This window comes from Chiloscyllium plagiosum, chromosome 10 (genome assembly GCF_004010195.1).
Source record: "Chiloscyllium plagiosum isolate BGI_BamShark_2017 chromosome 10, ASM401019v2, whole genome shotgun sequence".
Lineage (NCBI taxonomy): Eukaryota > Metazoa > Chordata > Chondrichthyes > Orectolobiformes > Hemiscylliidae > Chiloscyllium > Chiloscyllium plagiosum.
Window position 1 is genome coordinate 77,034,035 of NC_057719.1, and position 18,058 is coordinate 77,052,092.

An 18,058-nucleotide genomic window follows, 5' to 3' on the forward strand; every position below is an offset into this window, starting at 1 on the left:
GTCAGGCCACTGTTTATTTGGCCAGGGTGATGTTTATTGATATGAATAGGGCCGTCACGTTGAAGGAGACCATGACCTCGTCGTCCTCTACCTTGATGTTATGGAATTCCTGGGTGGAGTGGCTTGAGTCTTCTACTAGGTGTTGTAATTCCTTTGTTTGGTGTACTGGGAAGTGAGACTATGGGTCTGAGGGGGGCCCTTTATTTAAGTATCTTTGGAAATCTGTAGAAATGTAGAAATCTGTAGAAAAGACCTCATTCTTTTGAGGTCTGTCCTGTTAATTTCACCTGTCTTGTAAAGTTTCCTCGGGGCTAGCTGTAATATGGTTTTCTAGCTGTGGAGTTAGGTCTATTGCCACCTGTTGGAAGGTATCGGTATCTGCGAGTATTGTGTTTGCTTTTTCAATTTATTGTGTTTTGTTCAGAATGATGGTCATGTGCCCTTTGTCTGCCAGTAGGATTGTCACAATTCTAGTCTTTTCTGAGCCCTTTCAGGGCTTTCCTCTGTGTTGAGCGTGTTCAGTGCGTTGCCTTTCAGGGTGGATTCCAGTGCTGCTAGGAAGTCCTTTTTGTCCATGTCCCAGTGTTTGAAGTTCATCCCTTGTACGAGGATGGTCTTTTCTGTGTCTGAGAATGGTTGGTCTGACAGGTTCTTTATCCAAGTCTCTGAATTGACCGTGTAATTGCTGTGTGTAAGCTTGGCCAGTTCTTGTAGATAAACACATAAACAACATCCTTACCGATGTAAAGAGAACAACAACAGACTCCCCTTCCTGGACGTCACGCTAGAACACAAAGCCGATGGAGAGCTTCAGACCAGCGTTTACAGGGAAGCCACACACACTGACCAGATACTCAACTGCAGGAGCAATCATCCCCACAAGTGGAGCTGCATTAAAACGTAATTTAAATGAGCCACAACACACTGCAACGCTCCAGGGAAAACGCCCCAGCCTATTCGGCCTGACCCTATAGCTCAAACCCTCTAATGTTGGCAACATCCTTGTAAATGTTTTCTAAGCCCTTTCAAGTTTCACAACATCCTTCTTAGAGGAGGGAGACCAGAATTGCACACTATTGTGCCCCTACCTTTGAGACTTTACATTTTTCTTCTTTAGATGATGTTAAAATAGCTTGCAACATTCAACATAAAAATTGTCAAAAGATATCTAGATGAAATTATTAAACAACATTCTACAACGCCAAGCAAATAAACAACTTTAAATGTGTTAACTATGACACTGTATTCCTAATTAGTTTTATTTTCAGACCAAGAATGAATCTGGGAGATCATAGTGTTTTGTAAGGTGCAGAAGGAAAGCTATTTAGTCCATCAAATTAATACTGTGGTTGTGTGTGGATCTCTCAATTCTGGGTCACGATGGCCTAAATTTTGCAGTCATTGGTAAAGTGGTAATGCACCAGTGAAGACAGCACATGCCAAATGTCTGTCGGTCTCTCTAGCATGCAATTCTCTCCTTTCCTGATGTTAATTTAAATCTGACGTGAACTACGTGGAATCTTCAGCGTCAGTCAACAAAACTGTCATCATGCAACCAATCATGTGAAAAATTCTTGTACACAATAAACCAGGAAGTAAAATTTCATGATTTTGTGCCACTTTATAATTATGCAGAGAAGAAAATTGAGATTAGGACATAGCTAAGAAACGAACGGTGCAAATATCACAAATATTTTTTAAAATATATTAAAATCATAATGCTGTTGTAGTGGAAATAACAGTGCAAAAAACAAGGCAGAAGCATTTTCAAGCACCTTCAACCAAAAATGCTGAGTGGATGTTCCGTGTGGGCGGCACGGTGGCACAGTGGTTAGCACTGCTGCCTCACAGCGCCAGAGACCCGGGTTCAATTCCCGCCTCAGGCGACTGACTGTGTGGAGTTTGCACATTCTCCCCGTGTCTGCGTGGGTTTCCTCCGGGTGCTCCGGTTTCCTCCCACAGTCCAAAGATGTGCAGGTCAGGTGAATTGGCCATGCTAAATTGCCCGTAGTGTTAGGAAAGGGGTAAAGGTAGGGGTATGGGTGGGTTGCGCTTCGGCGGGGTGGGTCGGTGTGGACTTGTTGGGCCGAAGGGCCTGTTTCCACACTGTAAGTAATCTAATCTAATCTAATCTCTTCCTGAGTTCTCTCTCCAGATGCCAGCCTTCAGCTAATTTGATTAACTCCAAGTAATATTAAGAAAGTGTTGAAAGCATTGGATACTGTCAAGGTACTGGGCCCTGATAACATTCCAGCAATAGTACTGAAGACTTGCCCATAGCAATGCTATCCCAGTACTGTCTGGTATGCAGCTGGCAATTTAGAAAATGCCCAGATATGGCCTGCTCACAAAAAATAACGGTCAAATCCAACCCAGTCAATTACTGCTCCACCAGTATGCTCTCTATTATCAACTAATTGATAGAATGTATAAATGGCAATTACTCAATAAAAGCCTGATTACTGATGTTCAGTTTAAGTTTGATCGGGTCCACTGAGCTCCTAATTCAGTACAGCCTTGTTCAAAAAGAACTAAAATTTGTGAGAGGAAGTGTAGGTGACTGTTTTTGACATCGAGGAGCCCTAGCAAACTGAAGTCCATGGAAATCAAGATGAAAACTTTACACTGGGCTCGCATCTAGCACCATTTTTGTCTGTGTCATTAGTGACCTACCGTCCATTGTAAGGTCTGAAGTGAAGTGGTCTGCTGATGATTAAATAATAACATGGTTTGTGACTGCTCAGATTGCAGTGTCTCTGTCTGGTCCCACTACGTCATACGTCTTTCATAAATTAAAATGTTTCACCCAGTTACCAAATCGTCAGTTCTATAGGTTCGTTTTAAAAGCAAAAAAAAATTAATTTATTATAAAATAGTATTTATTTGGTGAAGGTGCCAAGCAAGTTAATACACGTTTGAAAATAGGAAAAGTGTAGCTTTTTATCCTTCTAAATAAAATACATACAGACACACCAGATAGCAGGCAAGAAGTAAAGATTTTATCTGTGGGGATTAAGTTTTAGGAAAACACATTTTAGTTAATAATGGTTAATTATTGAAGGAGAAAAAGATTTGGAATGAAGTATTCAAAATGGCTTTCAGTCCATGTTCTTGCACACGTAAGTAGAACATAAACAGTACAGCACAGTACAGGCCCTTTGGCCCTCTGTTCTACTGGCCTTTTATCCTACTTTAAAATCAGTCTAACATACATATCCTTCATTGTACTATCTTCCACTTGCCTATCCGAGAGCCTCGTAAATATCCCTAATGTGTCTGACTCTACTACAACTGCCGGCAATGCATTCCTTGTACCCATCACTCTGTGTAAAAAAAAAAAACCTACCTCTGACATCTCCCCTAAATCTTCCTCCAACTACCTTAAAATTATGTTCCCTCGTGATAGACATTGCTGCCATGAGGAAAGGTCTTTGGCTATCCACTCTCATTATCTTGTACAACTCTATCAAGTCACCTATCATCCTCCTTCGATCCAATGAGAAAAGCCCTAGTTCCCTCAACTTTTCTTTATAAGACATGCCCTCCATTCCAGGTAGCATCCTGGTAAATCTCCTCTGCCCCCTTTCTGAAGCTTCCACATCTTTACTAAAATAAGCTGACCAGAACTGAACACAGCATTGCAAATGTGGTCTAACCAGGAGGCCTACAGAGCTGCAGCATAACTCTTAACTCGGGGCTCTTAACTCAATCCTTCGCTAATGAAACCCACACACCATATTCCTCCTTAACATACCTGTTAACCTGGGTGGCAACTTTGAGGGATCTTTGACCATGGATCCCAAGGTCTCTCTATTCTGCCACACTGTGAAGAATTCTGCCTTTAACCCTGTATTCTGCATTCAAATTTGACCTTCCAAAGTGAATGACTTCATGCTTTTCAGGTTGAACTCCATCTGCCACATATCAGCCCAGTTCTGCATCCTGTCAATGTCTCATTGCAACCAACAGCAACCCTCAGCGCTACGCACAACTCCACCAATCTTCGTGTCAACGGCAAGCTTACTAACTCACCCTTTCACTTCCTCATCCAAGTGATTTACAAAAATCACAAAGATCAGAGGTCCCAGAACCAATCCCTGCAGAACACCACTGATCTCAGAGTTCCAGGCTGATTACTGTATATCTACCATCATCCTGTGTTCTGTGGGCTAGTCAATTCTGTATCCAGACAGACCAGTTCCCTGTATGCCGTGCTTCCTTATTTTTTGAATGAGCCTACCTTATCAAACATCTTGCTAAAATCCATGTGCACCACATGTACTGCTCTGTCTTCATCAACATATTTTGTCACATCCTCTCAAAATTCAGTAGGGTTTGTGAGGCATGACCTGCCTCTCACAAAGCCAAGCTGACTATTTCTAATCAGATTATGGTTTTCCAAGTAATCATAAATACTGTCTCTCAGATTCTTCTTCAATACTTTGCCCACCACTGACATAACACTGACTGGTCTGTAATTCACTGGATTATCCCTATTTCCTTTCTTGAACAAGGAAATAACATTTGCCACTCTGCAATCATCTGGCACGACTCGAGCAGACAGTGAGGAAGCAAAGATCATCGCCAAAGGTGCAGTAATCTCTTCCCGTCTTGTCCAGAGGATTTATCTAACCTTAATGTTTTTCAAACTTTTCAGCACATCTTCCTTCCTAACATCAACCTGTTCTAGAATACCAGTCTGTTTCACACTGTCCTCAGAAACGTCAAGGTCCCTGTCAGTAGTGAATACTGAAGCAAAGTATTCATTAAGGACCTCCCCGACTTCCTCTGACTCCAGGCGCAAGTTCCCTCCATTATCTCTGATCGGCTGTACCCTCACTCTGGCCACCTGTTGTTCAAGGAGAAAGTGAGGTCTGCAGATGCTGGAGATCAAAGTTGAAACTTTATTGCTGGAACAGCACAGCAGGTCAGGCAGCATCCAGGGAACAGGAGATTCGACGTTTCGGGCACAGGCCCTTCTTCAGGAATGAGCCTGTTGTTCACACTCATTGCAGGTCAATGTCATTGGGATCCTGAAAGCAAGGAAATGTCGATGATGATTCTTTCAGTGGATTTCATTATCTCTGATCGGCTGTACCCTCACTCTGGCCACCTGTTGTTCACACTCATTGCAGGTCATTGTCATTGGGATCCTGAAAGCAAGGAAATGTCGATGATGATTCTTTCAGTGGATTTGCAGGAGAGTAGCTAGATCAAGGTTTCAGTTACCATGCTGGATCCTCAAAGGCACCTGATGGGCTGGTTAACTTCTCCATCTGAGTAGGCTGCACTCCATTTGAATGCCATACAATATCCAAAATAAAGCCATAAGTCCCAGCATTTATTGTAAATCCTACACTTTACTGAAGATATGGGCCTTACAATAAATCGAAGAGCTCCAACTGTCTATTTAGCTTAAACCATATGATAAACTGATAAGTTGTTTTGAAAAAAAAATGTGGTTTTGAAATAACTCCACAGAGGGTGGTATCCCGTCACCAAGTCATGCTGTATTTACACACGAACAGTCCTTGACGATAGTACTGCCTGTGCCAGATTCAGGTACCAGAGTTAGTATCTCTGAAACTTTTTTTTTTAAAATCCGTCAGCCAGAACTAGATTAACAGCCCCAATCAGGAAGCTCATATTCTATGATAACCAGCTGGCTGACCTGTTTATGCTCACTGCAGTCGTTCTGTTCTTTTAGTGACCCCATTTCTTAAGATAAAGGACATGTTCAGGTGTCCAAAAGCCCTGTTATCCATAAATGCACAAAAAATGTCACTCACTTGAATTTTCTGTTGAATCAATAATTGTTCCTGAACATAATATAACAGTTGTGTATAGGGATCCTGTGGCTATCAGACACTTAGAGAATTTTCCAGGCAAGGAGACCTGTGCTCATAATCTAGTCTTATACTCCAGGTATTTTGTTTTGACGATTCTGCACCCATCTCCTCCAGTATATTTTCCAAAAGGTCCAGTACCTACAATTGAATTCAATATTCCAAGTGGAATGGCTCCACAATTTTATACCATTTAATTCTTTTCGCCCTTTTGTATTCCAATTCCTTGAGACAAAGGTTGATATTAAAGTAGCCTCTTTGGTTATTTTTACTCCTATCCACTAGCTTTTATTTGTTGAAGTATTTGGACCACTAAATCTATGTGTTCCATCACAGATTTTAGTTTTCACTATTAGTTTAGAAAATAATTGTGTCTGTCTGAAGTGGATGACCTCATTCTCGAAGTCCATCTTCTGCAGTTTTACCCATCTCTCGGTGCCTGTTTGTAACTTTGTTTCGTTTTTTTTAACTTAATTTTGTTACATCAGTAAATTTGGCTATTATACACTCTATTCCTTTTTTGTTTTGAAAACATTTAGAATTATAGTGAACCACTGAGGTGCCAGTACAGATTTATCAGGTGTATCAATAGTAAAATTTGTCAATTTGAGTATGCTCTTATGAACCCAGCTGATGTATTACTGGCAAATCAGATCTGAGACTGAAATCTGGCTTGATTGATTGATTGTAATTTGTTTTTATAACAAAGTGGTCTCTCACTGAAAGATAAACACACAATGTTGAAGATTTTGTTTTAACAATAAATTAGAAATTTATTAACAGAAGAAATGAAGATAAATAGAATAAACCAAGCCATCTACTTACAACACAAAATCAAATATTTTAAACAAAAAGTGAAAGTATAATCCCATTCATCACAAAACACACTTTTTTGTAAGTTGAAAAGATAAACCGCAACTTTTGTATACTACCCATAAACAGACCTTGCAAAGTATCCAAAAATACTACCTGTATAGAACTTTTACCAGGGTTCTTCTTTCTAAAACCTTGATAGGTTTAAGTCCCTTTAACTTACAGCCCTGAAACAATAGAAATCTTCTTCCTGGTGCTTCAAAGTTATCCCAACAGTGATGAAGAGTCACCACCGGACTTGACAACCCTGCTTTCTTCCCACAGATGCTGCCTGATCTGTTGAGTTTTGCCAGAAATTTCTGTTTTCACTTCTGGTCTGGGACTAACACTCACTATTAACTCTAAATTAATCTAGTTTCCCTAATATGCTTACCTTCGAAGCACTGATCAATACAAAAATCTTAACCAAAGTACTCCTCAGGACTGCTGAAAACTCTTACAGTCAAACTGGGAAAAATCTCTTGTGCTTGTGCTCTCTGTGTAAGCTATGGGTGTTTCTCACAAGCCTGAAAATTTCTCTAGTGTGAATGATTCTTGCCACATGTCAACCCAGAACCTGGATGTTGTCCAGGTCTTGCTGCATTTGGACATGGACTGCTGAAGTCACAAGTTATGCTAGATAAGGGCAATCATCAAGAAATATCCAAACATCTAACCTTACATTTGAGAGAAGATCATTTGTGCGGTAGCTAAAGATTATTTATGTCTAGGACACTACTGTGAGGAACGCCTGCAGAGATGTACTGGAGCTGAGAAGACTGACCACCAACAACCACAACCACTCTAACCATCTGAAAGATTCCCCATGATTCCCATTAACTTTGAGAAAGTTCATTGATGCTACCCATTGTCCAATGTGGCTTCGATGTCAAGGGCAATCATTCTCATCTTACCTCTGGAATTCAACTCTCTTGTCCATGTTTAAACTAAGGCTATAATGAGGTCAGTAGCTGATTGGCGCAGGAGGAACCCAAACTGGGCATCAGTGACCAGGTTATTGCTGATCAAGTACTACTTGATAACACCTTCCAATATTTACTGGTGATTGAGACTAGGCTGAAGGAGTAGTAATTGGCCACGTTGGCAATATACAACTTTTAGTGTACAGAACATTTTTAGTATAGTTAGGTAGATGCCAATGTTCTAATTGTATTGGAATATCATGACTAGTGGCAAGTTCTGGAGAATAATTCTTTAGGGTTTTTACCAGAATGTTGTCAGAACCTGTGGCCTTTGCATTATCCATTACTTCCAGCCATTTCTTTATATTATGTGGAGTGGAGTGAATTGAATTGACTGAAGTCAGGCAACTTTAATGATGGGGATTGCTAGAGTAGGCCAAGATGGATCTACACGTGGCACATCTGGTTGAACATTGTTGTAAAATGTTTGTCAAACAGAAAACAGAGTCCAAAACGTGTTGGAAGAAACCATTAGCAGAATCAAATACCTCATAGTATTTTCATAGCCAGGTTTTACAGCAATAAGGTCCATAACATTGTGTCTTATCTCTAAAACATTTTGCCTCATCTTCAAAGACTTTATGTTAAGAGCAAGTAAACCACAGTACACATTAAATTGTTGATTTCATTTTGGAAAACCACATAGTAAAAACTTTCTTCAATCCACAAAATGTCCAAAAAGTTAATTACGTTACAGTTTTTCACAATGTCCTTAAATATAAATAGTATTCCTAATGCATTCCATTGAACTGTTTAATTAAACCATGAACTGCATCTCAATTCCATTTACTGTAGAATGGGGTATATAGTTCAACCCAAGGTATAAAATGACCCCAGTATTTGGCACTAGAAATCATGCTTTTGTATATATCTGGTCTGTAAGTCAACCTCTGTTTTGCAAAGGTATGTAGACTAGCATTAATAGTTGGCCTCTTTTTTTTTCAGTCCAGAAATGCGTGTTTTACACGCATGTGGATTGTGGATTGGTCTATATGATTAAGCAACCAACATGCATAGTACACATAGAGGAAAAGTACAAGGAATTTAAAGATTACCTGGTAAATGGGAATGTGGAATTTGAAAGGCTAATTATTTAACCGTGATCTCATTGAATAGCAGGATAGGCTCGAGGAGCTGAATGGTTTAGTTCTGCTCCTAATTCAAAAGAGTTCAAGATATGCCATACAAAGCAGACTACACATGCCATGGTGAGTATGAGAGAAACAGATCTCCCAGGAAAGCTAAAAGTCATTGCCTTTGCGAACTTGTCAAATTTGAGAGAATTTGGTGTTATTGAAAAGCCAGCTGAAAAAAGAAACCAAACTGAAGAAGGTACTCAAGAACAAATGTACCAAGAGAAAAAGGGATCAGCCATTGGCCTTATCCTGTAGACATGTATTGGAATAACTCCACGGAGATTGTCTGAATGATTACATTGAGATTGGATATGTAATCGTGCACTTAAGCAGGCTAAATCAGACCCTGAGTTCAGCAAAGATTTCAGATGAACCGCTAATTGGTGTTTGAGCATTAACAGAGTCAAGACATTTGTCAGGCCTGCTGTGTTTCTCCATCTGTTTTTGTTTCCAGCATCCCCAGTATTTTCCTTTTATTAGTTTGGCGATGTCGCTACTTTGTCAGATGAAATAATCGAGTATTGCAGCAGAAGACCAAGATTGCTCTGATGATCAGGAAAAAAACCTCACTGTCAAAATTAGCAATTTCAATTGATGATTCTTCAGTGGTCAAAACACATGGACACATTATGTCAAATCAGCAACATGTGAGAAAAGACCATTTAATTTTGATGTGTCCAGCAATGAACTATTCCCTGGAAATGGTCAAAAACAGTTCTCTGCAAAGTGACATTACACGAGAAAGTGAGGTTCTTGTGGTATGAGCTTGCATGACCGATGGAGGAAAATTAAAGCTATGATTTTTGAGCGTTAAAACCATTGTCATTGATCAGGTTTTCTGAAGAGGTTTTTGTGCATAAGCATTATGATGGTCGTAGGGTAGATTGATAATGTGTGGAATAGGTGAGAATGCAGCTTTTTAGAATGGGGCATGTTTAGGTCCCAATAATGTAGGCACACAAATGATATCCATATTGCTGTTATAGTGAGGGGAGGGAATAATAAATGTTAGACAGAGTGAATACCTTCACAAAATGTGGAAACATGCAGGCTGCACCATTTATTTTGAGTTTCATTATCAAATCATGGGATTCTGTTAGTGCACCAAAAGTCATCAGAACATAGAAAAAAATCGGAATAGTCAGTTCATTAGACTTAGAAGTGCTGATGTTGGACTGGAATGGACAAAGTTAAAAATCTCACAACACCAGGTTATTGTCCATCAGGTTTATTTGGAAGCAGTAGCTTTCAAAGCACCGCTCCTTCATCAGATGGTTGTGGAGGTTAAGAATATGCTCACAGAATTTATAGCCAAAGGAGTCCAGTGTCACTGACATGTGATACAGTAAACAATCTTAGATTAAAACTTTCATTTTTTTTTATATACCGCACACTCGCGAGCGCGCACACCCACATACACTCACACCCACTAGACCCTCCCTCTCACACAAGCTGTCTCTCATATGCACGCACATACGCTCCCTGCACTCTCACCAACACACACATCCTCTAACACATACCCCTTCACATTCGCACACACACTTAACCAAGCTTACGCCCACACTCTATCACGTGCACTCACATATACACTCAGCCTGTTGCTCTTACATGTGCACACATATAAGCTTATGGGGTGAATTTGCTTTTGCTCAAAAACTACATGAATCCATTTAAAATTCTTCAAAACTAAACAGACGGTTTATCAGTCTGACATAGCATTGGGACACAGACAGACTTCACACCTATTGTTTAAAAATCTGAACTAATTTGAGAATGTAATTTAAAAGCCGTTTTGGGATTTACATATCAAAGAACAGAAACCAGCATATACCATTATAAAAGATGAAACTTTTAATCTGAGAGTGTTTACTGTATCACATCTCCATGAGACTGGATTCCTTTGGTTATAAATTCTGTGAGCAAATCTTCATCTCCACAATCACCTGATAAAGGAGCGGTGCTTCCAAATAAACCTGTTGGACGATAACCTGGTGTGGTGTGATTTTTAACTCAGTTCATTGGATTTAGAGTATGACAATTAATTGTGGTGGGATAATCTGAATGCAAAAGCGTCATGACTGATCAAGATTTGGAGATGTCGGTGTTGGACGGGGGTGTACAAAGTTAAAAATCACACAACACCAGGTTATGGTCCAACAGGTTTAATTGGAAGCACACTAGCTTTCGGAGCGTCGCTCCTTCATCAGGTGGTAGTGGAGGGCTCAATCCTAACACACAGAATGTATAGCAAAAATTTACAGTGTGATGTAACTGAAATTATACATTTGAAAAATTGATTGTCTGTTAAGCCTTTCATCTGTTAGAATACCGTGATAGTTTCACTTCTTTCATGTGTAAATCACAAAACCTTTTTTTTAAAAAGTTGCATTCTCGGGTTAGCTGTTAACAATGGTGATAGCTAGACAATATGTTGAAGGTGTTGGCCCCCTGTGTTCTCTGTCTATGCCATGATATTTAGATTGATTTTAATCTATAAAGTGAGTAACTGAGCTATACATGAATTCATGCAGTTTTTGAGCAAAGTATAATGTAACCCTGCAAGTACAAATTCAGCCCACAAAATATGTGTGCATGTGGGTCTTTGTCTGTCTGGGTTGGGGGTTGTGAGTGTATGTGTGTAGTGAGCGTAGAGTGTCTTAAGTCTGTGAGGGAGTGGACGTGTAAGGGTGTGTGTGGGTGTCTGTGCGCGTCTGTGTATATGTGTGTCTGTGTGTGTGTGTGTGTGTATAGTGCCATGGTGGTCACCTGTAATGTGACATGAACCCAAGGTCCCGGTTGAGGCCCTCCCTATGGGTAACAAACTTAGCTATCAGCCTCTGCTCAGCCATTTTTCTCTGCTGCCTGTCCCGAAGTCCATCTTGGAGGATGGTCACCCGAAGGTCCGAGGACAAATGTCCTGGACCACTGAAGTGTTCCCCAACTGGGAGGGGACGCTCCTGTCTGTTGATTGTTGTGTGGTGCCCATTCATCCGTTGTCGTAGCCTTTGCTCGGTTTCCCCAATGTACCATGCCTCCGGGCATCCTTGCCTGCAACGTATAAGATAGGCAATGTTGGCTGAGTCACATGAGTACCTGCCATGTATAAGGTGGGAAACCTAATGGTGGTACCTACGTCCACACTCTGACATGTCTTGCAGCGCCTACCGTGACAGGGTTGTATGGAGTTGTCCTGAGAGCCAGGCAGCTTGCTACGGACAACGTTCCGTTTGAGGTTTGGCGGTTGTTTAAAGGCAAGTAGTGGAGATGTGGGGAAGGTCTTGGTGAGGTGCTTATCCTCATTGATAATGTGTTGCAGGTCACGAAGGACATGGCGTAATTTTTCAGCTCCTGATCAAGTTTGGGTTTCCATAAAGCTTCCACAGTCAAGCAGGCCCAGAATGAATTCTGGGAAATCTATTTATTGGTTTCTGAAGACTAAGAATCTCATGAAGTTGTGATTAAAGGTTCATTCAATTAACTCTGCCACAGAAATTTACTTTTATTTTCACAATTTAAAAATGGCAGCCAGCAGCCCCACATTAGCTGTTAAAATTTTTCTGTCACCAAATAAGTTGAACCCGATTTTTGGAAGGATGTTTGAAGGTTGACATATTCTGGGATCTAAAGTATCCATAGTGTTCTTTTCAAGGTTATCATCGATTTGTGTTAGAATACCTTGTATTCTAGAGTTTTCAAGCTTTAATGCGCCTCTATCCACATAATTTTTTTAAAAAATTAAGAAAGGATTATTAATTCTGTCAACTCAAGGGTATCCTTTATTTATTTAATGTTATTAATAAGTTTTAAGTTCCGGGCAGCTTCCAGCATGGAGTGCATAGAATCGTTTGGCGATGCTTATGGTGAGGCATTTCACAATGACAGTCACTAGAGAGTGCAAGTTAGACTGCTATCTTCAATCACCATACATCTCAGAGCCGTAAAATGAGGATCAGTAAATCGTATCAGAACTTCTTATGGAATCCCATATTGCTGCACGTGAAACAGCATGAAGTTGCCATGATTTTATGATAATTCCATAATGGAAAGCTATTGAATGTGCCTGTTTGTTTGAATTGACACATTAAAATCTTATTACTGCAAAACAATTTCTGCAGCATAGAAAATTAACTTCTGTAAATATCTTGTCTCATTTCTTCAGATTTTCGTTTAGTTGAAAATTTAAAAGATGATGTTTGATTTAACATTTTTTGTTACTTTTACTCCTCGACCTTAATTCTCCCTTTCTTTACCTCTTTTTATTTTACTTTGTGCATGATTTGATGTTGAATGAAATATTCCCACTGACTTGATCAAAGCTTGTTCATGCTTTGTATATTTCAGTAAGGATGCCTTGATGTCACTGGTTAAGGTGATAGAGAGTTGCTTTCCCAGATCCTCCGAAGAAGGCAATGCACTGAAACAAATATTTAGTGTCCATAAACCAATAATAAATGATTAATGCATTTGTTTTCAGATGTCTGCTAAATTTGGTCCATATTTATTTCAGATTGTGGAGACTGGTTAATTGTAGCAATGTATACAAGCTCTGTATTTCCTTCAGAATTTTGATTCTGGTACTAAAAACTGAGCGCAAGTTCAGGAGGACACTGAATTATAGCACCATTTTAAAACCTTTTCAACTCCATATGCATGGTTAAAACTCAAAAGTAATATTTTCATTCAAAATTAAATAATGAATTTACAGATCAACTTTCTTTTTGAAATCATTGGAATCCGTCCCTGAAATTGAAAAACGCATTACTTTGAATTTTTTTGTTTAAAATGTGCATTGACTGGAGTACTATACCATTTGTGACCCTCTAGGAAGTGTTGTCTTTTTAACATTTTGATTAATGTTTAATGTTTAAACTGGCATATTTTGTTGTTAATAATTGGATATGAGGAAAGAAAGCTGGATTTTAAAGTTTGTACCTTTTTAATTAATTCTAATCCTTTGTTGAACAGGTTATGCAGCCTCAAACTGGAGCAACATTGAGTATGAAAGGTATGAGATCGCCTGTCTAATGAGTTGAAGATTTTAAATTTTCTGGTAGGGTTCAATGTGCCTGAATTGTACTGAAGTAATGTGTGATAATTTGCTTATGTAGTACTGTACTTTGCTCGTGAGTGGTCAAAATATAAGCATTTGAATCCTCGATTTTTTTGATTTGGAGGGTTGCTTTGACCTCCTTGTCAAGATGTTATCAAAAGCTAGAAGTAGAAGTCAAATGCTTTCATATGTTAATCTTTACTGCAACTAAAAGAAAAGCCTGTAAGGGGGTATAGTAACTGAGAGGCAGATTCTTCAACCCTGCTTAAATGTAATGCTACTCTACTGCCACAAAACCAGCACATTTAGGAACAGGCAGAAAATGAGTGTATACGATTGGTCTAATAAATCCCTTAAGGCACCTTGACATGAAAGCCTGCTTCCTGAATAGTGTTTTCAGTAGGAATGGAAAAACTTTGTGTGCAGGATTTTAACAAACGCCAGTCTGTTTGTATTTATTACTCTTTGGGAATTTTCTTTGGTAACCCTTCAGTTTACCAGTAGTTGTAATTTTTATTTCTTTAATTTTACAAAGATTGACTATTAATTGACCTTTCAATGGAGATTTACATTAATAAAATAACAAAATACCAATAAGTCATAAGGTTCAGGTTTGCATCCTATTACAGAGTACAAATACGTAATGTAGGTTGCCATTTCAGTCCAATATGGGAACAAGTAGATCAAAAGTAGCATCTTTGTTTGAAAAACCAAGGCTTTCATTCGGGTGGATATTTAAAGATATTGGGGTATTATTTGAAATGGCATTGTCCCAATCTCTTTGATCTTTGTATTTGCAGGCACTCATGTAATCTCAAACCACCCTCCTTTCAAAAAACTTTTAAGTGTTGACTCCACTTAATTCTGTGCTTAACTTGCCCATTAACACACTTTTATTTTAACAACTCCACAATATCAAAATGGCTCCATTCAATGTCATCTTCGATATAATTGTGACCATGATGTATTATCCCACTTGACTGTTCTCCACCTATTGACCTCATTCAGTTCACTGTTCTTCAATTGAGTAGGACTAACCTTACTTGATTCTACTTATTTTGATCATGGACAGATAACTCCAGCAATGATTTCCCTTCTTGTGCTGTCACTGTTTTTGTTTTTGTTAGACCTCTTGAGAACAATCTTTGACAAATATCTAGAAGTAAACAAGAATATTTATGTATGCTCCATAGCTTATGAAACTGTTTTATTGTTTTTATTTCCAAAGTTGATACATGTATTGCTGAAAGGTGATATTGGCAGTAAAGGTGAGATAAATCCGCTGTCTATTTTGGCACCAAACAGTAACATTTGGCCAGAAGAGGGGCAATCACATCTGTTTCACTGAAGACTGGAGGATAATACGGCTATGTGTCAAATTGTACACAAAGCTAATTTACTGAGAGTTGGATGTCCTTACAGGTGCAAAAATAGGGGCACAAACATAAATTCCAGTATGCTGACAACAAGCCACGACTTGCAGAATCAGAAAGCCTTCTACAAAATATCATACACCATCAGCAAAACAAAAGTTTAAAAGTCTAGAAGTTTTGAATTTAAATTGAGTATAAGTACTGAAAAGACAACCAGCAATGGAAGTTATAATGGAATGTATTAGGACAAGGGCATAGATACATGAATGAACACCATCAGTCCACAAGTTCCCGTCCAAGCTACTTCCACCATGACTCGGAAATATTTTGTTGTTCTTTCAGTGTCACTGGGTTAAAATCCTAGAACTCCCTCCCTCTTGGCATTGTGAGTCTACATGGACTGGAGAGTTCCACAAGGCGTTACCTTCTCAAGGGCAACCAGCCATGGGCAATAAATACTGGACTGGCCAGCAACACCCAATCCCATGAATTAATTTGAAAACAAACTTAAGTGAAGGTTGTAGTGAGTGGTGTCACACTGGAACAAATAAATAAGTTTATATATCTCGGAGAAATTATAACAGAAGATGGCAGATGTAATGCAGCCGTAAGGAGGATAGTGATAACCAAATACAATTTTGTGACGATGAAAGGTGCGATTACAAAAGAAGCCAAACTTTATAACGGAGAAAACACACTTAAGATGCTGCAAACTATCCATTTTCCTCTATGCCGTAGGAACCTGGCAATAAATAAAAATCTTTGGAAGTTAACAGAGAGGTGTATATTTATGCTTAAAATTTCATATGTAAATTTAAGGAAAATGAAGAGGTGCAGGAAATAGCAAAAGTAGCATCAAGAAGAGACAATGTCAGGCATTTAGTCAGAACTGAAAACCTACAGATCTCGTCAAGAGGACAAAATGGAGGGCAGCAGAAATAGAAGCTGTTGATGTAGTTGGTTAACAAATGGCAGAATGTGTTTGTAGGCTTTGTATATTTAAGAATGGTACAAAACAGATGGGTATGGTGTATCATGAAGCAGAAATCCTAGCTTGAAGGAACTACAAACACCAACAGAGCTAGGCTTCCTTGAGGATCTATCTTCTAATGTGCCTGCTGCCTTTTGATGACAGTTACAAAGATGGGGTCAAGTTCCACATATATCCTGATAGCTTTCATTACACATCTGCACCAATTGCCTTGACCTTTCCACTGTTTCTCTGTTGTAGGGCTATTTTTTTCAACATTTAATCTTGGTTCAGTTGTGATGGGTTTGCATGTACTTTTCAGTTTAGCCTTCTGTATTTGCTGCTCACAATCTGCTTTGTATTGGGGAGACCCAATGCAGAATGGGTGACCTTTTTGCAGAACAAGTCCTTTTGGACTTTTGGAGAAGTAAGTTGATTATGGACTATTGTTTATCAATTACTCATGTTGACTTGAAGCTCTAAATCAGTGTTATACCTTGATGCCGTGTAAATGAGTCCTTGTGTGTGGTACCATTTATTGGTGCAATGTGGATCGAGATCTAACATCACTGAAGTGTGGTGCGTAGTGGGTAAAAAGCAAGAGGTCAGTCACTTCTTGTTAAGAAGCAAAGGAGAGAATCTTTTGTGGGTTGATCTCACCTGTCCCCTTGTGCCCAATATAAGAGTAAGTTTGAGGCAGCTGTAAAAAAAGTTCATTTTCTGCTTTGAAAATTGGGGATGCTTCATGGCACAAGTGATCAACATTGAGATTTATGAATAGAAAGGAATGCATTCAGTTCCATTTATTTTGTTCCCTTTTATATATTAATGTCCTAACTTAGTTCAGAGGAGTCAATAATTGAAAGGTTAGGAGAAAGTGTGTCCAGAAAGGGATTTTGAAAAAGCATTTCAAAATGGGGGTAGAGGTAGGAAGATGAAGGTGTTGTGGGAAGAATGATTTGGAGAATGATTTGGGCAATCGCCTGATGAAGGAGCAGCGCTCCGAAAGCTAGTGTGCTTCCAATTAAACCTGTTGGACTATAACCTGGTGTTGTGTGATTTTTAACTTTGTGGGAAGAATATTTTGAGAGATGGTTTTGGTAAAACTTCCATGTAATGGAGAGATGGACAAGTAATCTAAACCAGTGTCATAAACCTGGAGGGCTAGAGCCGATTTCTGAAATGAAGTATGAGACTAAAAATGTTTTCATAAGCGATGAAAATAAATGGGGTACAAAGTTTGAGAAGATTTGTAGCTCGGGTGCTCGTTGCTGTGGTTCTGTTCGCCTAGCTGGAAGTTTTTGTTGCAAACGTTTCGTCCCCTGTCTAGGTGACATCCTCAGTGCTTGGGAGCCTCCTGTGAAGCGCTTCTGTGGTGTTTCCTCCGGCATTTATAGTGGCCTCTCCCTGCCGCTTCCGGTTGTCAGTTTCAGCTATCCGCTGTAGTGGCCGGTATATTGGGCCCAGGTCGATGTGTTTGTTGATGGAGTTTGTGGATGAATACCATGCCTCTAGGAATTCCCTGGCTGTTCTCTGTCTGGCTTGCCCTATGATAAGAAAGGAGGAGAAAGTGAGGTCTGCAGATGCTGGAGATCAGAGATGGAAATGTGTTGCTGGAGAAGCGCAGCAGGTCAGGCAGCATCTAGGGAACAGGAGAATCGACGTTTCGGGCATTAGCCCTTCTTCAGGAATGAGGAAAGTTTGTCCAGCAGGCTAAGATAAAAGATAGGGAGGAGGGACTTGGGGGAGGGGCGTCGGAAATGTGATAGGTGGAAAAAGGTCAAGGTGAGGGTGATAGGACAGATTGGGGTGGGGGCGGAGAGGTCGGGAAGAAGATTGCAGGTTAGG

The 18,058-nt window shown here is 39.6% G+C and overlaps 1 protein-coding gene across 4 annotated transcripts in view; it reads left to right on the forward strand.

Moving 5' to 3' along the window:
* pcnx1 (pecanex 1) overlaps positions 1–18,058 on the forward strand; it is a 279,895-nt gene that overhangs the window by 84,298 nt on the left and 177,539 nt on the right. For all 4 annotated transcript variants that reach the window (XM_043698139.1, XM_043698140.1, XM_043698143.1 and 1 more), the window contains exon 4: positions 13,783–13,822. In XM_043698139.1, coding sequence (XP_043554074.1) covers positions 13,783–13,822 — 40 coding nt within the window. The remainder of the gene's footprint in view (positions 1–13,782; positions 13,823–18,058) is intronic.